At 39.2% G+C, this 22,040-nt stretch overlaps 1 protein-coding gene across 8 annotated transcripts in view; it reads right to left on the reverse strand.

Annotated features, from left to right (window-relative positions):
- Positions 1-22,040, reverse strand: part of ABL2 (ABL proto-oncogene 2, non-receptor tyrosine kinase) — a 108,507-nt gene that overhangs the window by 11,471 nt on the left and 74,996 nt on the right. For 2 of the 8 annotated variants that reach the window (XM_030303221.1, XM_030303225.1), the window contains exons 2-7: positions 13,319-13,381; positions 11,935-12,105; positions 6,819-7,114; positions 3,926-4,198; positions 2,756-2,840; positions 469-646 (exon numbers count right to left, since the gene is read on the reverse strand). In XM_030303221.1, the coding sequence (XP_030159081.1) occupies positions 469-646; positions 2,756-2,840; positions 3,926-4,198; positions 6,819-7,114; positions 11,935-12,105; positions 13,319-13,381 (1,066 nt within the window). Of the gene's footprint in view, positions 1-468; positions 647-2,755; positions 2,841-3,925; positions 4,199-6,818; positions 7,115-11,934; positions 12,106-13,318; positions 13,382-18,328; positions 18,537-22,040 lie in introns of those variants that run through there. The other 6 variants (XM_030303223.1, XM_030303227.1, XM_030303222.1 and 3 more) reach the window with 5 other exon arrangements.

Genomic DNA, 22,040 nt, shown 5'->3' on the forward strand with positions numbered 1-22,040 from the left:
AAGCCACCAATTATCCACCACTTGGAGAGTAGTCATCAAGAGGCAGTTATGTGATACTAGAAGAAAGCAGACTTCAGAAAATGGGTTCCTATTTGTAAGTACACTGGGCTAGGTTTCAGAGGTGAGCAAAGATGCTTTTCTACAAGGCTTTAAGTTCTTAACTGAGACGGAAAGCTTTTTTTAAAATTAAACCATTAGATGGAGCAAAAGGCTCTTGGATATAATCCTGGGCAAAATAAAGAGCATTCTGTTTTAAGAACGGCAAAGGCTCCTCATTAATACTTTAGCCAGAATACAGTAGGTTTATAAGATGGAAATGATATTATAGCAGGTGGGTCCTGTGAAAGAGAAAATTGCTTTCTTGGGTCATCTGGAAATTCCAGGAAGGTCCTCACATTCTTCTCTTCATTTGCACATCAAGCAAGGTAGCTTCACGGTTAGAAATAGCAATGATTGGGCTTTACACACCTATGGATGAAATTCTTCTTCTCTAAATACTCCATTGCAGAAGAGATCTGAGTGGCCATATAGAGCAGTACGACTGCAGTCACTTCGTCTCGGTTGCACTCTCGGAGATAATCAAGCAAGTTGCCGTAGGGCATGTACTCAGTCACGATGTAAAATGGTGGCTCCAAAGTACACACACCTGATAGTTCAAGAACAGAGCTTGTTTTATTAGTATAGATTCAAAAATTCCACACCACTTCGTCAAGAATAGTTGACAAATTTTAAAGTCTAGTTCAGCAGTAATCTTTTCCCTTCTTGCCATCACATTCTCTGAAAGTAACACAGCAAAGGTAAGTTGCTGGTTGAGAAGGGTGTCTCAGCTTCCATTACATCATTCTCTGGAAATCCACACACATTTGAGCATTTGCCTGTTTGGGCAAAAGCAGAGTTACTTACGTTAATTCCATAAGGGGTCTGGAAGACCAAAATTTCTGGAGTTCTGTATGTGCCCCAGATTCTGAGCCTCACCTGCACACTAACAATGTTTATCTGAAAGTAACAGCAATTGTGTATATGTTGAAAACTGTGTGAGCTCAGCCTGTATAAAGCTTTGTAAAAAGACTGCTTGGGGCGCCTGGGTGGCTCAGTCGGTTGGGCGGCTGACTTCGGCTCAGGTCATGATCTCGCGGTCCGTGAGTTCGAGCCCCGCGTCGGGCTCTGTGTTGACAGCTCAGAGCCTGGAGCCTGTTTCAGATTCTGTGTCTCCCTCTCTCTGACCCTCCCCCATTCATGCTCTGTCTCTCTATCTCAAAAATAAATAAACGTTAAAAAAAAAAAAATTAAAAAAAAGACTGCTTCCATAGTCAAGGATTTCACTGACCCAGGGTAGATTCCTTACAAAGAATCAACAAGAAGCTGAGGCACCTGCATGGCTCAGTTGGTTAAGCGTCTGACTGTTGGTTTTGGCTCAGGTCATGATCCCATGGTTTCGTGAGTTCGAGTGTCACATCAGGCTCTGTGCTGACAGCACGGAGCCTGCCTGGGATTCTCGCTCTCTCCCCACTCTCCCTCTAAATAAATAAATAAATAAATAAATAAATAAATAAACAAACAAACAAACAAACAATACATAATAAAATATATTAATAAATATAAATAAACATAAAGTAAAATAAATAAAATACATATATATATTTTTTATTTAAAAAAATTTTTTTTAACGTTTATTTATTTTTGAGACAGAGAGAGACAGAGCATGAACGGGGGATGGGCAAAGAGAGCGGGAGACACAGAATCGGAAGCAGGCTCCAGCCCAGAGCCCGAAGCGGGGCTCGAACTCACGGACCGCGAGATCGTGACCTGAGCTGAAGTCGGACGCCCGACCGACTGAGCCACCCAGGCGCCCCCATATATATATATTTAAGAAAAAAAAAAGAATCAACAAGAAGCTATTTCCTTTGGGATGGTTTGTCTTAACGTGAACACCCAAAGAAACTGGCCCTCCTTCAAAATGGGCGAAGAGTTCAGGCAACAATTTCTTTGTGACCTGAATAGCCATTCTATCACAGCATATAGCACATTCTGCCTAGCAAGGTAAACTGATGAGTATGGTCACAATTTTTAATTTGCTTCTTTTCAACAGCTTTTCATTTAATGTCTCTACCTTGTAAAAATATTTTGTGACAATGTTTGGTTTGGCATCATTTTGAGTGGTTCTGAACTTGAATCTGGGGCAATTACCACAAGCTGGGCAGTTTTATATATTGTAATCAATCTAGGACACTCTCTCCTGGGCAATTAAAAAAATTTTTTTATTTAATGTATGTATGTATGTAATCTCTACACCAAACATGGACCTCAAACTCACAACCCCAAGATCAAGAGTCAGATGCTCTACTGAGTCGGCCAGCACCCTGTTCCAGGGCAAATTTTTGTTTTTTAATGTTTATTTTTGAGAGACAGAAGGACAGAGTGTGAGTGGGCAAGGGTCAGGGAGAGAGGGAGATACTGAATCCAAAGCAGGCTACTCCAGGCTCTGAGCAGTCAGCACAGAGCCCGACATGGGGCTCAAACCCACGAACCGCGGGATCACGACCCAAGCCAAAGTTGTATGCTTAACCAACTGAGCCACCCAGGCGCCCCGCTGGGCAATTTTTAAACACAGTCTGTTGAGTAAAATGACAACTATTTACTGAAGTAGATTTGCACTTGGAGCTTCTGCCATGGTGATTCAAAAGGAGTATGTGGAGACAATGGGGTTGGGAGATGAGCATCACTAAGGAAACCCATGGCTGAGAAGCTCTCTCACCTAATAGCTGCACCAGATTAGGGTGCTTGATCTCCTTCATCACTGCAGCTTCTTTCAGGAACTCTTCCACCTCCATGGTATCTTCCTGGAAAAGGGGGTGGGGAGAAAACAAAACAAAAAAACAGAAGAGGGACAAACCCCCATTTTAATCATTTGAGTCAACTCACAATCCTAAACCTACAGCTTTAAAAAACTTCTTTCAAAAATACTTTTGAATATTTTAGCATATTAAAGAAATTTTATCAGAACCTAAGAATAGGCTCCAGACACATCCAATTAAGAAACAAAAATGCCCCTAAAATGTATCCAGTATTTGAAACAAAAGTGAAAATTAGCAGGGCAAGCAACGGAATATCATATCCCATATCCCATCACAAGGGAAACATGGCAGACCTGGATGGTAACTCAGTTCTCAGTTTACTTCCTTACACATCTCAGCCTTTGAAACAGGAGACAGAAGGGTTAGCTGTTTACACATTTGTCTTCCTGACACATTCCTTAAGGAGCAATGCACATGTGCAAAGCCATGCATATTGTCTCACACTCACAGTAGGCTTAATAAATGCTTGCTAACCAGAATGGATTACTACTCATAGCCAGAGCAGCCCTTATAAGTGATATGCCAGAGCTATGGAGGCAAACAGGAGAACCGTCAGAGAACGGAATGAGTGACGACTGTGCAACTGGTTACTAGGATGCTTAAAGAAGACAGCAGCATGAGGAAGATTTCTGGGACTATTAGGAACAAGAAAAAAGGATTTAATCTCATAGAGATGGGAGGAGCATGAGGCAGAAAGCTGAAGGACAGACGAGAGAGCCCATGATTCTTGTACACTGCACCAACAATTCCGTCCAGCAGGGGTCCTTCTCAGGAAGCAAAACAGCTGGTCTTGCCTTTATAACTTCTAATTTGCTCCTAACCTTTCACTAAGACTTACATCAACAGCCTCCAGAGACAAACCTTCCCCACATGTGGGTTTCGCTGTGTTGCAGTGAATAATCTGCCCGTGCGTTGTCAGCAATGGCACTAAAGTTAATCATCAATTTGCTGATGTGCTTGGCATCAGTGGGTGGAAAGTGCTCCAAAGCTGAAGAAGGGCATGCTCATATTTCCAAGTGATTCAGCACAAATGTAAAAATGCCTGGAAACTGTAATTCTTAGCAACCCACCTTCAATGTTTTCACAGCAACCGTAAGGCTATATTTCTTCCAGACGCCGACATAAACTTCTCCATACTGCCCACCCCCAAGTTTGTGCTTCATGGTAATATCTGTTCGTTCCATTTCCCATTTGTCATGGATGGGGGACACGCCATAGACTGTTGGCTTATTGCACTTGGGCGCTGGGTAATGTAATGTTGTCACCAGCCCATCCGCCACTGTGGAGTGATGATGAACCAGCTCCGCCAGGGTGCTAAAGCGGCTCTCGGCAGTTACATACACCTGAGGAGAAAGGCAGGAGAAAAGCTCCATCAACTTGAAAAGGGTCAGAAAAATTGTTTTCAAAGCCCATTATTTCACTGGTCTGAAGATATAAAGACAGGAGGCTATCTTATTGAGGTAAATTAAATGATGATGGTAAGGAGAAACAGAACTTCAATTTAATCCTCCTTAAACCATTCTTCCTAGGCTTCCTAAATAAGCTCTAGTTTTGGGGGAAAAGCTTCCAACGTATCTTTCTGAATCAACAAGATCATTGGTCTCCAAGTAGTTTTAAGCAACAAGACTGTGAAACCCAAATATGTTAGCAGCAGAGATGCTCTGATTAAAGGAGGCAAGAGGAAACTTGGCCTCCTGTAAAAGGTTATGAAATACCACATCAGAATCTTGCACAGCACCTAACTTGAGAACCACAGAGTTCAATTTTTTTGGTAGGGAGAGAGTATTTAAGTATCTTATAATTTTTACCTAATAAGGATATGTTTTTGAGTATCCAGGCCACTAAAAAAGGGCCACAATAGGGGCAACTGTGTGGCTCAGTTGGTTAAGTGACCAACTTCAGCTCAGGTCATGATCTCACAGTTCCTGAGTTCGAGCCCCACGCTGGGCTCTGTGCTGACAGCTCAGAGCCTGGAGCCTGCTTCGGATTCTGTGTCTCCCTCTCTTTCTGCCCCTCCCCCACTTGCGCTCCGTGTCTGTCTCTCTCTCCCTCTCAAAAAAAAAAAAGAAACATTAAAAAAAATAAGTTAAAAAAAAGGGCCACAATTTTATTTCAGAGTGGTTAACAAAACAGTAGTTAATTTGTAATAATAAAAGTATAAAAGATGAGTAGTCTTCAAGCCCTATCTTCCAAAAGAGCTTGTTTATAGTTTTTTTTTTAAATGAAACTTTTGGTATATATAGAATAATACACAGTATACGCAGAATTGATGATTTTTACAAGGTGAACTCACCCATGTAAACCTCTCCCACACCAAGAATTGTAACACTACCAGCACCCTCCCAAATAAGCTATTCACCCCTTCGAAGATAACCATTCTGCTGACTTCTAGAACACCTTAGATTAGCTCTGTCTGCTTCTGAACTTACACAAATGGAATCATACAACAGGTATTATTGTGTCTGCTTTCTTTCACTCAACTTTTCTTTATTGTGATATAATTTGCATACCATAAAATCCACCGTTTTCAAGGATACAATTCAGTGGTTTTAATATATTCCCAAAGTTGTCCAACCATCACCACTATCTGACTCCATAACACTCCCACCCCCTCACGCCCATCCCTGACAGTCACTAATCCCTTTCACTCAGTTTTCCATGTGTGGCACTCAGCTACGACATAGGTCAACAAACTTTTCTGCAGAGGGCCAGAGAGTAAATATTTCAGGCTTATGGCCATAATGCCTCTGTCACAACTATTAAAAGCTGCCATAACAAGGAGAAAGCAGCCACAGACAACATATAAACAAATGGGTGTGTCTGTATTTCAATACAATTTTATTTACAAAAATAGGCAACTGGTGGGCCCACAGATTTTCTTGAGAGTGTGCACAGCAGTACATTTTTTTGTTGTATGAAATTCTATTTTATGAATATGCCACAATTTACTAATTCATTCTGTTGTTAGACAATGAAGTGTTTCTAGCTTGGGGCTATTATAAATAATGCAACTGTGAACATTCTTGTACATGTCTGTGTCTTCTATGTCTCCTATGTCTACAACACATGCACTCATTTCTGTAAACCAGAAGCAAAGCTGCTAGGTCTCTCCCACATTTCCACTCATCTGGTTCTATTTGGTTTCATCAAGAGACAGTAGGTCTGTGCGGTGAAAAAGAGAATTAATCATTATTTCCTACTTTGTAACAGCCATTATGTTTTAAGGAAATTATTTCATTTAATCCTCACGATGACCCAATAAAGTGCAATGAGAAACAGGCTTATGTAAGGTCACAAAGTTAGTAAATAGACATGCTGGAGTTACGCACCAAACCAGGTCTGCCTGCTCCAAAGCCTGGGCTTTCCCCTACTCTGCATATCACACAGAGGGAAAGAGCAGAACAAATGATTCCATATAAATTTACTGTTCAGCAGAACTGACACAAAGGCAGGCCTCACAGTTTATGAAGTAAAACAGTTCCACTCCTAAGACAGCCACCCTGAAACGACTGGTCTTCCCAACGTGCACTCTGCTCAATGACTGACCTATTTCTATCAACACACATTCATACTCAGTCTCCGTCTCAGAAGCCCAGATTCTTACTTTGTGAACTTTGTGGCAGAGATTATTACAATTTTCAAAGACAGAAGGCTTAATCTAGCAATTCTGTACAACACACTGGATGTATATGTATATATCCGTACACTGGTGGTGATTAGAACAGCTAACTTAAATAGCAGTTTCTTCCATTCACCTTCAAATCTCTCATTAAACTATTGATATAATAGTGGTTTTCATTTCCATTACCATATTCTTATGTGCAAGCTCTAATGTGCCAAACAGCCCAAATTCACATCAGTGATTATTTTATTTCATATGAGTCATAAAAACTTATTTTTTAGTTTAGTGTTTTTTCTAAAGAACAGCCCATCCACGCCCAAGGTGGTACCGGCCAGTCTTACCTTGCCGTCTGTGGTGGTGTTGATCCTGTAGTGATACACACGGCCCTCGTACCTGAGCGAGATGGACAGCTGCCCAGGGCTGCTCTCACTCTCCCGCACCAGGAAGCTGCCATTGATCAGACTGCTGAGCAGGTACTCCGCAGCGCTGCGCGACACGGGCCCATGGTACCAGGAGTGTTTTTCCAAGCTGTTCACTGGGGTGATGTAGTTGCTTGGCACCCAACCTTGGCCATTCTTAGAGCGAACTTCACTCCACTCACCATTCTGGTTGTAACCAAGGACTCGTAGCTTTTCACCTGGCCATGACATCATCAGAGAAGAGAAGAGAAGAGAAGAGAAGAGAAGAGAAGAGAAGAGAAGAGAAGAGAAGAGAAGAGAAGAGAAGAGAAGAGAAGAGAAGAGAAGAGAAGAGAAGAGAAGAGAGAAGACAAGAGAGAAGACAAGAGAGAAGACAAGAGAAGACAAGAGAAGACAAGAGAAGACAAGAGAACTTAACTTCAAATATCAGCAGTCTATTATCAAACTCTGAACTCTGTGAAAAATCAATCAGGAAATTTTACGCCAACATTTAAAAAAAAATAATGAAAACAAACTTGGCTGCTCATCATATCCTGATTGATCTCTTTAGCTTGTGACTTAAAGACAAGCAGCACAGTTAGAAATAACCTTCTGGTATTTACTAAAGGTTTTTACACCAACTAAAAAATGCCATTAGGAAACTCCACGTGTGGTATAGTATGGTGGCATACAAACACAGAAAGGTTCCCAATCCATAAACACAGAGAATACACTGCTGACTGCCAGAGGGGAGAGGGTGGGGCATTGTGCAAAATGGGTGAAGGGGAGTGGGAGATACAGGCTTCCCTACAGAGAATAAACAAGTCACAGGGATAGATGGTACAGCACAGAGAATACAGTCAGTGGCATCGTAATAGAGTTGTGTGGTGACAGATGGTAGCTACACTTGTGGTGAGCACAGCACAACAAATAGAGCAAATCGCAGTGTTGTACACCTGGAAGTAATGCAGTATCGTGTGTCAACTATACTTGAATTAAAAAAAGACAGGTTATTCTGGAAAATGACACAGTCTCACCCTTCAAAGAAAAGTTCATTTTTCTCAAAACAGTTTGTCAAGAAATGTATCTTATATATGGTTCAATGTTAACAACAATCAAGGATTAGGGATGAGAAATGTGAAATACAAAGTCACTCTGAAATTTCAGTTGGCACCAAAGCAGCAAGACCATCTACGTAAGAAACAAAAAACAACAAAACAAAATAGAAGCACAAACCACAGAGCTTTCTGTTTTCAGGAAAAAAAACTGCTTGGGGGGCAGGCAGGCGGTTAGGACTCCCAAAGCACAATCTTTTCTAGGACTCAAGTTTTACCAGTTATAGTTTCCCAACTTCCCTCCCATTCCTTATGAAGATGAGTCAGTCCTACTCATTCCTCTAAAATTAGTGTGTGGGAAAGGAAGCCGCCACTGAAGCCAGAACCCAAGACAAGTTATTCAGAATGTCTTTGCTGTCAACATCAGTGTCCTTAATTTCTCTATTAAAGTTGTGAACCTCAGCTTTAAACTCCCTAATATACATTTTGCCCCTAAACTTACAGCTCAGACAAAACAGGAAAGGTGAAAGAGAGATCATGCACATGGCCCACTAGTTATCAGGCAAAGGCCACTGAGGAAACACTCAAAATCATTATTCTGGCAGTCACTGAACATTTTCAGCAGCCCACAGAAACGTCTACCATAGGATAACTTTATTAGCTCCTATGATCTCATCTTTGACCTGGATGTGACATTCAATGACAAAAACAGGAGTATGTACTCATAAAATATACATATGTACACATGAGTAGATAGGAGCATGTGGTGTGGTGGTGGGAATGCACAGATAAATACTCACCAACCATATCTGCAGGTAAAAAACCTCAGTGCTCCTAGAAAAGCTAAATAGAACTTGTTCCTCTATAACTGTTCTCTATTGTACCACAAGAACTAGAAACGTAAAGAATTAGTATATTACTGTTGCTTCCTTACAAATAACTGCTAACGGTGGGTCATCATTAGCAGGATACAGTCAAAAACCCTGTTTTTGTCTATTTTCCTCACTTTTAGAAGTTAGGAGGGGAATTTTCTACTCTGGAAGTTTTGAGCACCAGGGAAATTGACGATAGGACTAGTGGGGATGTAAACATGAGCTCTACTGACAGAGGAATGCTGGGAGAACTGTTTTTTTATTTCAAGCAAAAAACAATATTCAAAGGAGGAACTATAATAAATTGTCATTATTTTATTTTTAAAATGTATTTTCTTCTTCTTTAAAATATAAAATAGCTTTAGCATGACATCATTTTATATTAATAAGAACCTGATAGAAAAATCTGGCTTCTCATGGGTTTCATGAGAAATCCCTGTTTGCCATGAGATAACAAGAATCCCACCCCCTGAGCTGCACTCTAGCGATTGCCATAACTGGTAACTGAGGAGTCAACAGACTTTCTTTATCGATGTTTCCTTGGTGACTGAACTATCTGAGAAAAACCTCACATGAAAAGTCTATCTAGAAAGAATGTTCTGAGTCACTGCTTCACCAACTTCTCCACTTAAGTATCCATAAAGGTAAAAAAAAAGTGTGTTGTAGCCTGAAGAGACTACTGCACAGTATAAAATTCTTTGAAATCCTTTGTTTTACCCTAAAAGTTCATGTAAAAGTTTCCCCCCATGCATAAACCTCATACACACAGAAATATTATCACCATCCCTTCCCCAAAAACTACCTAAAGTCTTCAAGTAACTTGACACTAGATCACCCACTTTACTTTTTCTATGCCTCTAAAGCCTCCTGGCACAGATAAATGTGCCCTTACACCCACTCAGGGACACATCTATATCCCAGGTTTGAGTTAAGGGTTTCTTTTGCTTTTGGTTAATCTGACTGGATTTAAAAAACTGATGCATGTAAGTTTTATGAAAAGGTAACATTCCCTGAGTGGAGGTCTGCCTTAATCTGGTTTATTCACTCCCATTTAAAATTTTATTATCAACCTTACAAATAAAAACTGTATGTCTGGCAAATTATCGTTTAAATTAGTTTCATTTAAGTTAAAAATTATCCTTGGGGCATGTGGGTAGCTCAGTCAATTAAGTGTCTGACTTTGGCTCTGGTCATGATCTCGTGGTTCGTGGGTTTGAGCCTGTGCTGACAGCTCAGAGCCTGGAGCCTGCTTCAGATTCTGTGTTTCCCTCTCTCTCTGCCCCTCCCCTGCTCATGCTCTTTCTCAATAATAAATAAACATTAAAAAAAAATTATCCTGAAATATATTTTTTCCCAGTAGGAGGCTTTCATAAATTCAGAAGAACAAACTTAGGTAGATTAGTAATCTAATTCATGTACACAATAAGAATGTCCCATGCTTTTTTTTCACTTTTTTGTAATTTTTTTGTATTTTTATTATTTTTTATTTTTGAAAGTAATCTCTACACCCAACGTGGGGCTCACTCACAACTCCAAGATTAAAAGTCACATGCTCTACCCACTGAGTCCCAGGCACCTCTCTTTCTCATAGAAGGTCCATATTTTCTGTCCTTATTCAAAAAACTAATAATGAATGATTTTACTTAGTCATGTTCTTAGCGCTCCCTTTTATACACTTTCTACTAAAATAAATGACTATTCTCTTGAGAGTATTACTGTAATAGAAATCCTTCCTACTATTCCTTTCACTAGCCCATATAAACACAAATGAGAGATTTGTCTAGGCCAGTGCTACTCAAAGCAGGTCCACAATAAAATATGACACTTGTGCTGGAATGTGAATCCCTGGACTACTTCCTTCTTGTTCAAAGTCTTGCTTTTGCACCTAGGTGGCTCAGTAGGTTAAGCGTCCGAATTCGGCTCAGGTCATGATCTCACAGTTCGTGGGTTCGATATCAGGTCGGGCTCTGTGCTGACAGCTTGGAGCCTGGAGCCTGCTTCAGATTCTGTGTCTTCCTCTCTCTATGCCCCTCCCTTGCTTGCACTCTGTCTCTCTTTCAAAAATAAAATAAACATGGAAAGGAAGGGGAAGGGAAAGGGGAAAGGAAGGAAAGTCTTGCTCCAAAACCAGAAAATGTCAGCTGAACTAAATAATATGTAGTATACTTAGTGACACAGTTGGCTTACATATCGGGACCAAGTTCTTAATCTTTTTTTTTTAAATTTTTTTTTTCAACGTTTATTTATTTATTTTTTTTGGGACAGAGAGAGACAGAGCATGAACGGGGTAGGGGCAGAGAGAGAGGGAGACACAGAATCGGAAACAGGCTCCAGGCTCTGAGCCATCAGCCCAGAGCCTGACGTGGGGCTCGAACTCAGGGACCGCGAGATCGTGACCTGGCTGAAGTCGGACGCTTAACCGACTGCGCCACCCAGGCGCCCCCCAAGTTCTTAATCTTAACAATGTGGACTGGTAATGAACTATTCTCAGGTAAGCAGTCAGCCCACGGACCACACTTTGAGTAGCACCAGGCTCCGGCAACATGACTCATCTTAGCCACAGTTCAAACAGAAGAGATGTATAGTAAACCTAGTGCCACCTAAGACGAATGCTGCATATTACATATAGAACTGAATTCTGAGAATGAGAAAAGTTTATGTATATACCACATGGTGCTTTTTCTTTCTTTCTTTCTTTTTTAATGTTTGTTTATTTTAGAGACAGAGAGAGCACAAGTGGAGGAGGGGCAGAGAAAGCCAGAGACAAAATCTGAAGCAGGCTGCAGGCTCTGACCTGTCAGCACAGAGCCTGACGCGGGGCTCGAACCCACAAACCGTGAGATCATGACCTGAGCCGAAGTCGGATGCTTAACCGACTGAGCCACCCAGGCGCCCCTACATGGTGCTTTTTCTAAAGTACCTTATCTCCGCTTCTCATTAATAAACCCTATAAAGTAGACAAAGTGACATTATCCCATATACAGGCTTAAACAAATAAACAAGCCAGTGAACCAAAAATATCTGGGCCTAAATCACCTAATTTTAGTCAGAGGCAGAATCTAGAACAGACCCCTTTATTTCTTAAGCACTAATGAAAACTGAAGAGTGAGGAGATGTTACACAGAAGCTCACCTTTAGTGATGCTGAGTGTATTATCACCACTCGCCACAAAATCATAAAGTGCAACAAAGAGATTAGGGTCACTCTCAGTGGCTCCAAGTAAGTTCTCCTTGGAGCTCCACCTGATGGCTTCATTCAGTGCCTGGGGTTCAACATCACAACCATAGGGGCGGTGCAAGGCTTCTGAAAGACATAAAAAGAGAAAGGAATTGACACTAAGTTCAACCATTAAAAATTCATTTGAATTCAGTACATATATAGTATTTTAGCTGCTGGCATATATGTATACTGAAAGTTCCAAGGTAGAAAAGAACTGTATAATATGGAGTCATGAAGAATGAGCAAATGGCATGGTCTCCTAAGTATGAGAAAAGTCTATCTGTTGAAAATATAACAAGACAAAAGATCACAAAATGAGCATTTAGCTGTAATTTATACATATTCACCAAAATCAGAAATAGAAAGAAAAAGTGGTTTTCTCAAAATGAAAAAAGGAAATCTCAAAAAGAAATGGCAATTCATTTCATAAAACATATCAGATATTTTGTGGTGGTGGTGGTTTTAAGAAAGTACAGTTATGTTTTATAAGTCTTCCCAAACTACCCTTCTTCTTCCCCTGCTCTCTACACATAAAACAAATTGTGGAAAAGATAACAGAGACTTTAAGAAATATGTACATATTGCATAAATCCAGATCTCCATTTACATATAGAAAAATTATAGAAACAGTGCTTCCAGAAAGAAAAAATACTAACAATATCTGTTAAACAATAGAAAAATGTTTTGGTTTAATACAAAATACTCTTGGCATTCCAAAATACCTTTGTATTACTATGCACTGTCTATAATATAATAGCAAACAATTGTTCGTTGTTTTAATGAAAAAGTTTTTATCTTATTTTCTTAGATGGTACATTTCTGTAAGTATCTTAATCGAGAACTTAATTGAAGGCTCTAGAAAATATCACCAACAAAGGACATTTGAGTTTCTACCACATGTAATGGTTGAAGCCTTGTAAGACCTGGTTTCTTCCTCAGGCTTTATGGTTCCTAAATTTAGTCACACTACACAAACAGGTGATCCCTACAAAGATCACCTGCTTCTCACAACCCAGGTCATTTACACAAAAAATACACTATGCCTTCAAAGGTGATTTTCTCGATCACAGAAACTATTTTTAGTGGCTGTCTGCCACCATCCAACTACCTATTGTGACATAACAACACTTTTCTATTATGTCTCTCTCTCCTTCTACTCATTTTTCATTTAAAGTTGACTTTCTTATATTTGAAGAAGAAAAATCCTGGAATCTGTGGTTTTATTTCTTTTCAAATACATTCCCTCCTCTCCATCTCTACTGCCAATGCCTCAGATCAGATCCCCATCATCTCTCACCTGGACTACTGCCTCCAGTCTTGTCTCCCTCAAAGCCATCCTCCACACAGCTGGCAAAGTGATCTATTTAAAACAAAAATTTGACCATGTCACTCTTCTTAAGATTCTTTAATAGTTCACCATCAAGCTAAAATCTTCTCAATGGCCTCCGAGGTCTTTTATGATTAGGCCTCTACCTACTTCTCCAGCTTTACCTCTCCCCACTCCATACCTCAAATTCTAAACATGAACACACACACAGATGCTTCCTGCTTCTTTGTGCCTTTATTCACAGAGTCCTGGTTACCTGGACTGTGATCTCCTCCCACCCTTCCTTTGACTGCCTGCCTTCTACTCATTTTATAACATTCAGTTCCAGTGTATAACCTCCCCTAGGAAGCCTCACGTGCTCCCCCTCCCCGTACTCTCAAAAGCATTACACTTGCTATATTTGTACCCTTTATCTTTATAATATCCTCAATTGATTTTTATATCCCAAACTTTACAATGTATTCCTTGATATTAAAACTCTTTTTCTAGCAAGAGTTACATAGGATGTGTTCAATAACTGTTAACTGAATGAATGACCAAATTATACAAAACTATAAGTGACAGGAAATAGTGAGATGTATTTTAATCTTAGAATAGCATTAACCAATGTTTTAAAAATGGCTTCATAACCGTCTACAGAAATTCCTGTAGTAGGTTGGATCTGTAATTTTCCTGATAGCTTTAGAGTTTACTTCACTTCTTCACATTCCTTCCTCCTAAGAGGAATGTATCCTTAAAATTTCAGAGCTAATTAAATTTTGTCCCACATTAAGATTATGACAAATCTCAAGTTATGTCCAGATGTCCTGTAAAGTTAACATGAATCAGATGTATTATTGCTCCTTGTTTACATGCAGTTACAAGGAATGGAAACAGCTGTACTAAAGTAACCAATTAGGATTACCAAACAAATAAAACACCATATTCTATGAAACATCCTTCAAACTGATCACATGTACTAGGGTTTCCTTTATTCTAATAAGAAATCATCCACTCTAGCAGAATTTCCATTGGGCTACAAAATGCCAATCCTTTATTAAAATGAAAAGAACTGCCAAAAAGTATAGAGAATATTTGTAATATTTATTAGGTTCTATAGCGAGTACCACATGATCCACACTGATAAATGTTTCTTGCCAGTAATGGTGGTAACAAGATTAGAATGCTTTGTGATTATTACTCTATTATTCTGTTTAATTATTATCAAACAGTTCAAGTTCATCTTCTTCTTGTTGTATAGAAGTCCCCTTGCTTGAGATAAAGGGTAGAGGAACAAAATCAAGGGTAACAAGAACTTGTGTACTCTCAATGACCAACTTAGAAATAATAATTAAGCAGATATTGAAGCCAACTCTTAAATCCTAGCAAGCCAAAACCAGCAAAAACCATACAATTATACCTTACTTTGTAAAACCCAATATATGAACACTTAAGGTTTACAAAATTAATAATTTTAGTGAACATCTACCATACACCATGCTGAGCTTCAGAATATCAAGATTATAAATCACTAATAACACCATTTGGACTTACTATAAAAGACTACTCTCCGTTCTTTCCCCCAAATCTGCCTCTCCCACAGAATTCCCTGTCTCAGTCAACAGTAATTCCTTCTTTTCAGCTGCTCAGGCCAAAAGCCTTCAAGTTTGAGTACAAACTTCCAGCTATAACATGAATAAGTTCTGGGCATCTAATATATGATTATAGTTAATAATACTGTATTATATACTTGAAAGTTGCTAAGCCAGCAGACAGTAAATGTTCTCACCACAACATAAGAAATGATAATTACATGTGATGCAGGTACAGCTAATGCTATGGCGGTAATCACTATGCCATATGTAAGTGTATCAACACACTGTACACCTTAAACTTACACGATGTTAAATGTCAATTATATCAATAAAGCTGGGGGAAGAGAACCTTGGAATCCCCATGGACTCCTTTTTGCTCTCACATACTACAACCAAACCATAAGGAAATCCTATTGGCACTGCCTTCAAAGATATACCCAGAATCTATCCACTTCTCACCCCCTCCACTATTTCCTTGTTACCACCATCATCTCTCAGCTAGACTTCCCCACACTCCTGATTTCCATGCCTCTATCCTTATTGTCTCCTGTCTATTCTCAATACACCAGCCAGTGTTTAAAGCGTAAGTCAGATTATGTGACTCCTCTGCTCCAAACTCTGTGATAGCTCCCTACCTTCGAGTGAAATGTGAAAGTCCTTACAAGAGCCTGCGAGGTCCCTTGCAACTTGTCTTGCCCAATTCATCTGCCTACACTCCTCCCTAGTTTACCTCGTTTTGCATACTGGCCTCCTTGCTATTACTCGAACAAGGCAGGCACACTCCTGCCTCTGGACGTTTGTCCTGGCTGTTTCTTCTGTCTAAAACATTCCTCCCCAGACATTCACATGACACTTAACTCAAATGTGACCCTCCTGGTACAGCATTCTCTGACTATTCTATTTTAAAATACAGCTATTCCTGACAACACTCCCACATACCCCCCTCCCATGTCTCCTTCCCTATTTCTCTCCAGAGCTCCTCTTACTACAAACTATATAATTATTACATTCATATATATTATTTAACTGCCCCCAACTAGAGTATCAATTTTATGAGGACAAGGATTTTTGTATGCTTTGTCCACTGATAAATTCCAAGCACCCAGAACAGTGCATGTATGTAAGAGTCTCTCAAAAAACATTTGTTGAATAAATGAATCACGGGTACTGTTATGCTCACATACTGTACCACTATGAGAGGACAGAACAGAAAACCAAACTCTGGATCAGAAAAGGTTTCAGAGAAGAGAAAGCATTTAAATTAGGTGAACAGGAACTGTGCACTCACAGTGCACAGGCTGTCAGTGTGCAAGGACAGGTCTATGACATGTGATTCATCTGAACTGAAGAGAAGCTCCATCAAGCTTGAAAGGTTTGTTAAAGGCATGAAGTTCAGTTTCTTCAAAACCACACTATTTGAAAAATGGCAAAGAGCACAATTTGATGCAAACTTAATAAGATGTATAGAGGCCAAACAATACTGTACCTTTCTCAAATATACAAAATAACAAACACAGGATAAAAGTTATTTTTGAGGCCAAAGTACTAAAAGAACCATGACTTGGAAAACAATCCTTTTCACTCCCCACTCCGGTTCTTCCCATCTCTACTTTTATGATTTTTTTGGTCAAGTCAAAGATCTTATTTCCTTCCTTTCTTCTTTCTACCCCCTCACTCTTTTGTTCTCATAGAACTAATAAGGGTCAATTTCCTGTACAATCCGTCTGCACAGGATATCCATTTAAACGCCATCCTATCCGCTAAGCATCAAACAAAAGGAAAAATGTTTCAAAGACAGAAAACATCCTAACATTTTCCTGAGGCCAAGAATGAACACGTATTAAATCATAAAGAACTAAATGCAGGAGAACAAGCTAAGGGATGGGGGGTGGGGTGGCGGGGAAGCCTATAGGAAGAACAAGTAAATAACAGTGTTATCCAGTGGGTCGTAGTCTATGTCACTTTCCTCGTCAGCTTAAAAAAGATACATCTGGATGATTCAGATGTACTGAGCCTATACAAATGCAAGTGTGAAGGCTGGAAATATTTTTGAAAAATGTGAAATCACTACTATATATTAGGTATGCATTATATTACATAACGGGTTAATTTTTCGTTAATCACGGTTTTTGAGGTAGATTATGGAGCTAAGATGAGACAACAATATAGGACCCAGGAAGCAGAAATAGGGTTGTTAAGTAAAGGTTGATTTTATTACTTTTTTCTACTGACAGACTTGCAGAAGACAATAAAAATAAGGCAAAACATAGAAACGGCAGTTTTTAAAAAGTAAATTATCAGGATTAAACTAGTTAAAATCTAGAATAAAACTCAGACTCAAATTCAGAGAAAATTCCTAAATTTAATGTTTAATTTATTAAAAAACACTTTTCACCAATCAGTCGTTCAATAACTTTTATCAGTTTAATTAGAAATTGTCAGATAGTGGGGCACCTGGGTGGCTCAGCTGGTTAAGCGTCCAACTTCGGCTCAGGTCATGATCTCACGGTTCATGCGTTCAAGCCCCATGTCTGGCTCTGTGCTGACAGCTGGGAGCTTGGAGCCTGCTTTGGATTCTGTGTTTCCCTTTCTCTCTGCCCCTCCCCTGCTCACACTCTGTCTCTCTCTCACTCAAAAATAAATAAAACAGTAAAAAAAATTTTAAGAAACTTGTCAGATAGTAACTGGAGAAATAAATATACAAAATTTTCAGTTGAGGCATTTCTAAGCATTTTACAAAACCTTATCTTGCCAGAATTCTACTTTACCTGACTGCATATTCTCTGAGAAGCTAATACTTTTATTTTTTTTTTTGAGAGAGAGCATGCGAGTGGGGGAGAGGGGCAGAGGGGGAGAGGGAGAGAGACAGACAGACAGAGAGAATGAGAATCTTAAGGGATCCTGAGCCGAAATCAAGAGTTAGATGATCAACAAACTGAGCAACCCAGGTGCCCCCAAAGCTAATACTTTTTAATACTGTTTATGTAAGGTGGTTGGAAAAATCATTCAACAGTTCTCAAGGTAACTTAAGTACTTCATCTCAAGCCATATGTATCTTACCACAAAATACTACATATCACTCATTTATTCTTTCTTTCAGTAAGTACTTACTGAAATCCTACTATGAAATACCAGAAAAAAAGCAAATCGTTCCTAAATGGATGATGAAGTATAAACCTGCAGAGAAAAGTTTCCTTGGAGAAAACCTGTTTACAGTAAAACACCACATACGCTTTTAAAAGAGGGAAACGCCCTAAGGAGACTCATCTTTTGCATCACTTAAATTAACTTCACTGGTCGAAACTGACGACAGTAACAGGAGTAGAGAAAATTTTTTGAAATCTCCATTCATGTTTGGTTATTGTGAGTATCAACCCTCCCCCAAACTATCACCTTGGAACCATACCTGTCACGTTGGGTAGAGCAGTTTCTGAGGCCTCACTACTGCACAGGCAGCAAAGCGATGTGTCCTGATCTCTGCCATAACTATTGGGTGGAAGCAGGACTGTTCCAAGGACCATTTCTCTGCCCAGAAGCACAGAAGTTAAACTGTTCTATGTAGAGGAAGTCTTAGAATTCCACTCCCTGACAAGCAATACCACATGCATGTGACATTTACTCATATACTCAGTGGCCAGAGGAAACCAATAGAAGGGTAAGCATTTACAAGTCCCAAAGTGGGCGGAGAGTAACCCAAAGGAAAGTGTCTAGTAATCAGCAAAGACTGAGTCAGATCAAAGTTACTTCAGAAGAACCTTTGGAAATGTTTTGAAAAAATAAGTAAAAACCAACATACACATGAGTAACAAATACAAAAATATGTAGGGATTAGTATATATAGATGGGATTTCTTTCCTAAATGGATGATGAAGTAAGCCTGTAGAGAAAAGTTTCCTCGGAAGAAACCTGTTTACAATAAAACACCACATACACTTTTAAAAGAGGAAACGCCCTAAGGAGACTCATCTTTTGCATCACTTAAATTAGCTCAAGTAACCACAAATCCAAAGTGAAAGAAATAGTTACAATCTGATTCATGAACAAAGAAACCAGGAAATGACTGCCTTCACTAACATTTCGGCTCTACAGCTTAATACGGTTAAAAATACAGCATGAAAAAAATATATGGCATGATTGCAACACGGATGGATCTAGAGGGTATTGTGGTAAGTGAAAATAGACTGAGAAAGACAAATACCATGATTTTATTTATATGTGGAATCTAAAAAACAAATGAGTACACAAAAAGCAGAAATAAACCCATAAATACAGAGAACCAATGGTTGTCAGGGAGAAGGGGGTGGGCAGATGGGCATTTGGATGAAGGGGAGTAGGAGACACAGGCTTCCAGTGGTGGAAGAAATAAGTCATGGGGATGGAAGACACAGCATAAGGAGAGAACACTCAATGGTATTGTGACAGCACTGTGTCGGCTGGTGACTACATTTAATGGCGAGCACAGTCAAATCACTATGTCTGTACACCTGAAACTAATACAACATTGTGCTAAGAATACTTCAATTTAAAAATAACATTTTAGGGTACCCGGGGGGCTCAGTTTAAGCGTCTGACTTCGGCTCAGGTCATGATCTCACTGTTTGTGAGTTCGAGCCCCATACTGGGCTCTGTGCTGACAGCTCAGAGCCCGGAGCCTGCTTCAGATTCTGCGTGTCCCTCTCTCTCTGCCCCTCCCCAACTAGCGCTCTGTCTCTCAAAAAATAAAATAAAAACGTTAAAAATAAAAAAATAAAAATAACATTAAAAAAATAAAAAACTGACACGATAATGTTGAAAACTTCTGAGTGTTAACACTTATAAGTTTTTTTTTTCCTTAATTTTTTTAAATGTTTACTTTTGAGAGTGAGCAGGGGAGGGTCAGAGAGAGAGGGAGACACAGAATATGAAGCAGGCTCCAAGCTGTCAGCACAGAGCCTGATGCAGGGCTCGAACTCACAAACGACCTGAGCTGAGGTCAGACGCTCAACCGACTGAGCCACCCAGGCTCCCCCAAACTTTTAAAAGTTGTAAAAGTAAAAAGCTAGTCTTTATTAATATAAGGAACAAAGTTAAGTAAAATGTAAAAATCTGAAAATAAGAGTAACTTGTTGAGAATTAAGTAGGAAAATCTGCAAATAATACACTAAATTATTTAGTGGTGTAATCTACAAAAATAACACAAGAATTTTTGTAACTATACAGTTTAAGAACACTCATTGATCAACATTTACCAAGTACCTACTATGTACCAGCACTGTGCTAGGTTTCAGGTCAACAAAAGAAACAGGGTAAAACTATAAGATACCAGGACTGAAATAGCCTTCCATGAAGTTGAAACAAATTATGTCACCTCAGAGAAAGAATGTCTCTGACATAGGTAATTATTAATAGCTTAAAAAAACAAAGCTTATACTTTCAATAAAATTACCCTTTATAAAACCAGTATTGTTAACATCACAGAAAAAGCAAGAGTTAAATGACTAATGGTTACCTCAATTAATGACTCAGTGTTTCAAACACCAGGTTGAATTTCTCCTTCCCTAGATTATAAAAAATATAAGAGAAAGGAGCTCCATAATCCATATTCTAAACATATCTATATTCCATACCACGTAATTTACTATTTAGTTAGTAAATCTGCTCTTCAATTTACCAATAATTAATAGTTACAACTTAGGAAACTAGAAAAATTAAGAAACTACAAAAGCATAATGTAAAGAAAACGAATATTTTTGTGCTGCTATGCTGCTTCCATCTAACCCATGTAATAGCTTTTAAACGTTTTAAAGAATAAAATGAAGACTGCATACAAAACTAATCACCAAAAAATGATACATGAAAGCCTAAGAAAATTAAACTCAACAAAAGTATTAGTAAGACACGTTCTTTTTTTTTAATTTTAATGTGTTTTTATTTTTGAGGGAGAGAGGGAGGGAGGGAAGGGCAGAGAGAGAGAGAGAGAGAACGAGCAGGGGAGGGGTAGAGAGAGAGGGGGACCCAAAATCTGAAGCAGGCTCCTGGCTCTGAGCTATCAGCACAGAGTCCGATATGGGGCTCAAGCTCACAAACTGTGAGATCATGACCTGAGCCAAAGTCGGATGCTTAACCAACTGAGTCACCCAGGCACCCCAAGACATGTTCTCATTTTAAAAATTCTTTTTCAGTTTATAACAGTGATATATGCTCATTATAGGAGATTTGAGAACTATATATAAATAGAAAGACAACAGCACATCACCCAGCACTACATCCTCATTTGTTGAATTGTTAAAGTAACATTGATACCTTTGCATTTGGCTCTTTTAATCTGCATAGTGTTTCATTCATTCAGCCAATATTTACTGAGTGCCTACTAAGTGCAAAGCACTTTACTAGACAGGAAATATCTATCAGATGCTAAGCAAGAAATAAAGTCCATGAGAGATGAAGATAACAGGCTGGGAGGGGAGGAATTTCACTACTTTAAAGAAGGTGACATTTAAGTAAATGCCAAAAGCAAAAGAAGAATCTAAGAGAGAATATAGCAAGTGCAAAAACCTAAAAGTAGGAAAGAACCTATAGGAAATGAAAAGTGTGGCCTGTAACTGAGAAAGTCAGAAAAGAAGCATGAAAAGAAGTTAGTAAGGTAGACTGGCTGGATGACCAGATCAAGCCCATAAGGGTTTAGGATTCTTTTCCAAATACAATGGTAATTCACTGAATAGTTTTATGCCAGGAGGTCGTATGTTCTGACTTCCATTTTGTAAAAGACAAACACTCTGGCTACCGGGCGGGGAAAAAAATGGATTAGATAAGAAATAACATCAGAAATAGGTAAATATGCAACAGTTCGAGAATGGACTCACACTGGCTTGGAAAAGAACGGTGTCATGAAGACAAAAGTGGGAGAATTTAAAGATCCACTTTACAGATGGAACTGACAGGGCTCACAGATCACTTAGATATGAGGTAAGACGAGGGTGAAAATAAAGAAAAGCTGCCAAGTTGCAGGCTTGAATAAGTGGGCAGATGGCTATGTAATTTACTCGAAATGAAGAGCGCTGTAAATCAAAAGTTCCACTGTAGACAAGTAAATGTGAGGGATATAACTAAGCACCTTGATCTACAAATCCGAGGCTCAG

The sequence above is a fragment of the Lynx canadensis genome, chromosome F1 (genome assembly GCF_007474595.2).
Source record: "Lynx canadensis isolate LIC74 chromosome F1, mLynCan4.pri.v2, whole genome shotgun sequence".
In the NCBI taxonomy this organism is placed as follows: Eukaryota; Metazoa; Chordata; class Mammalia; order Carnivora; family Felidae; genus Lynx; species Lynx canadensis.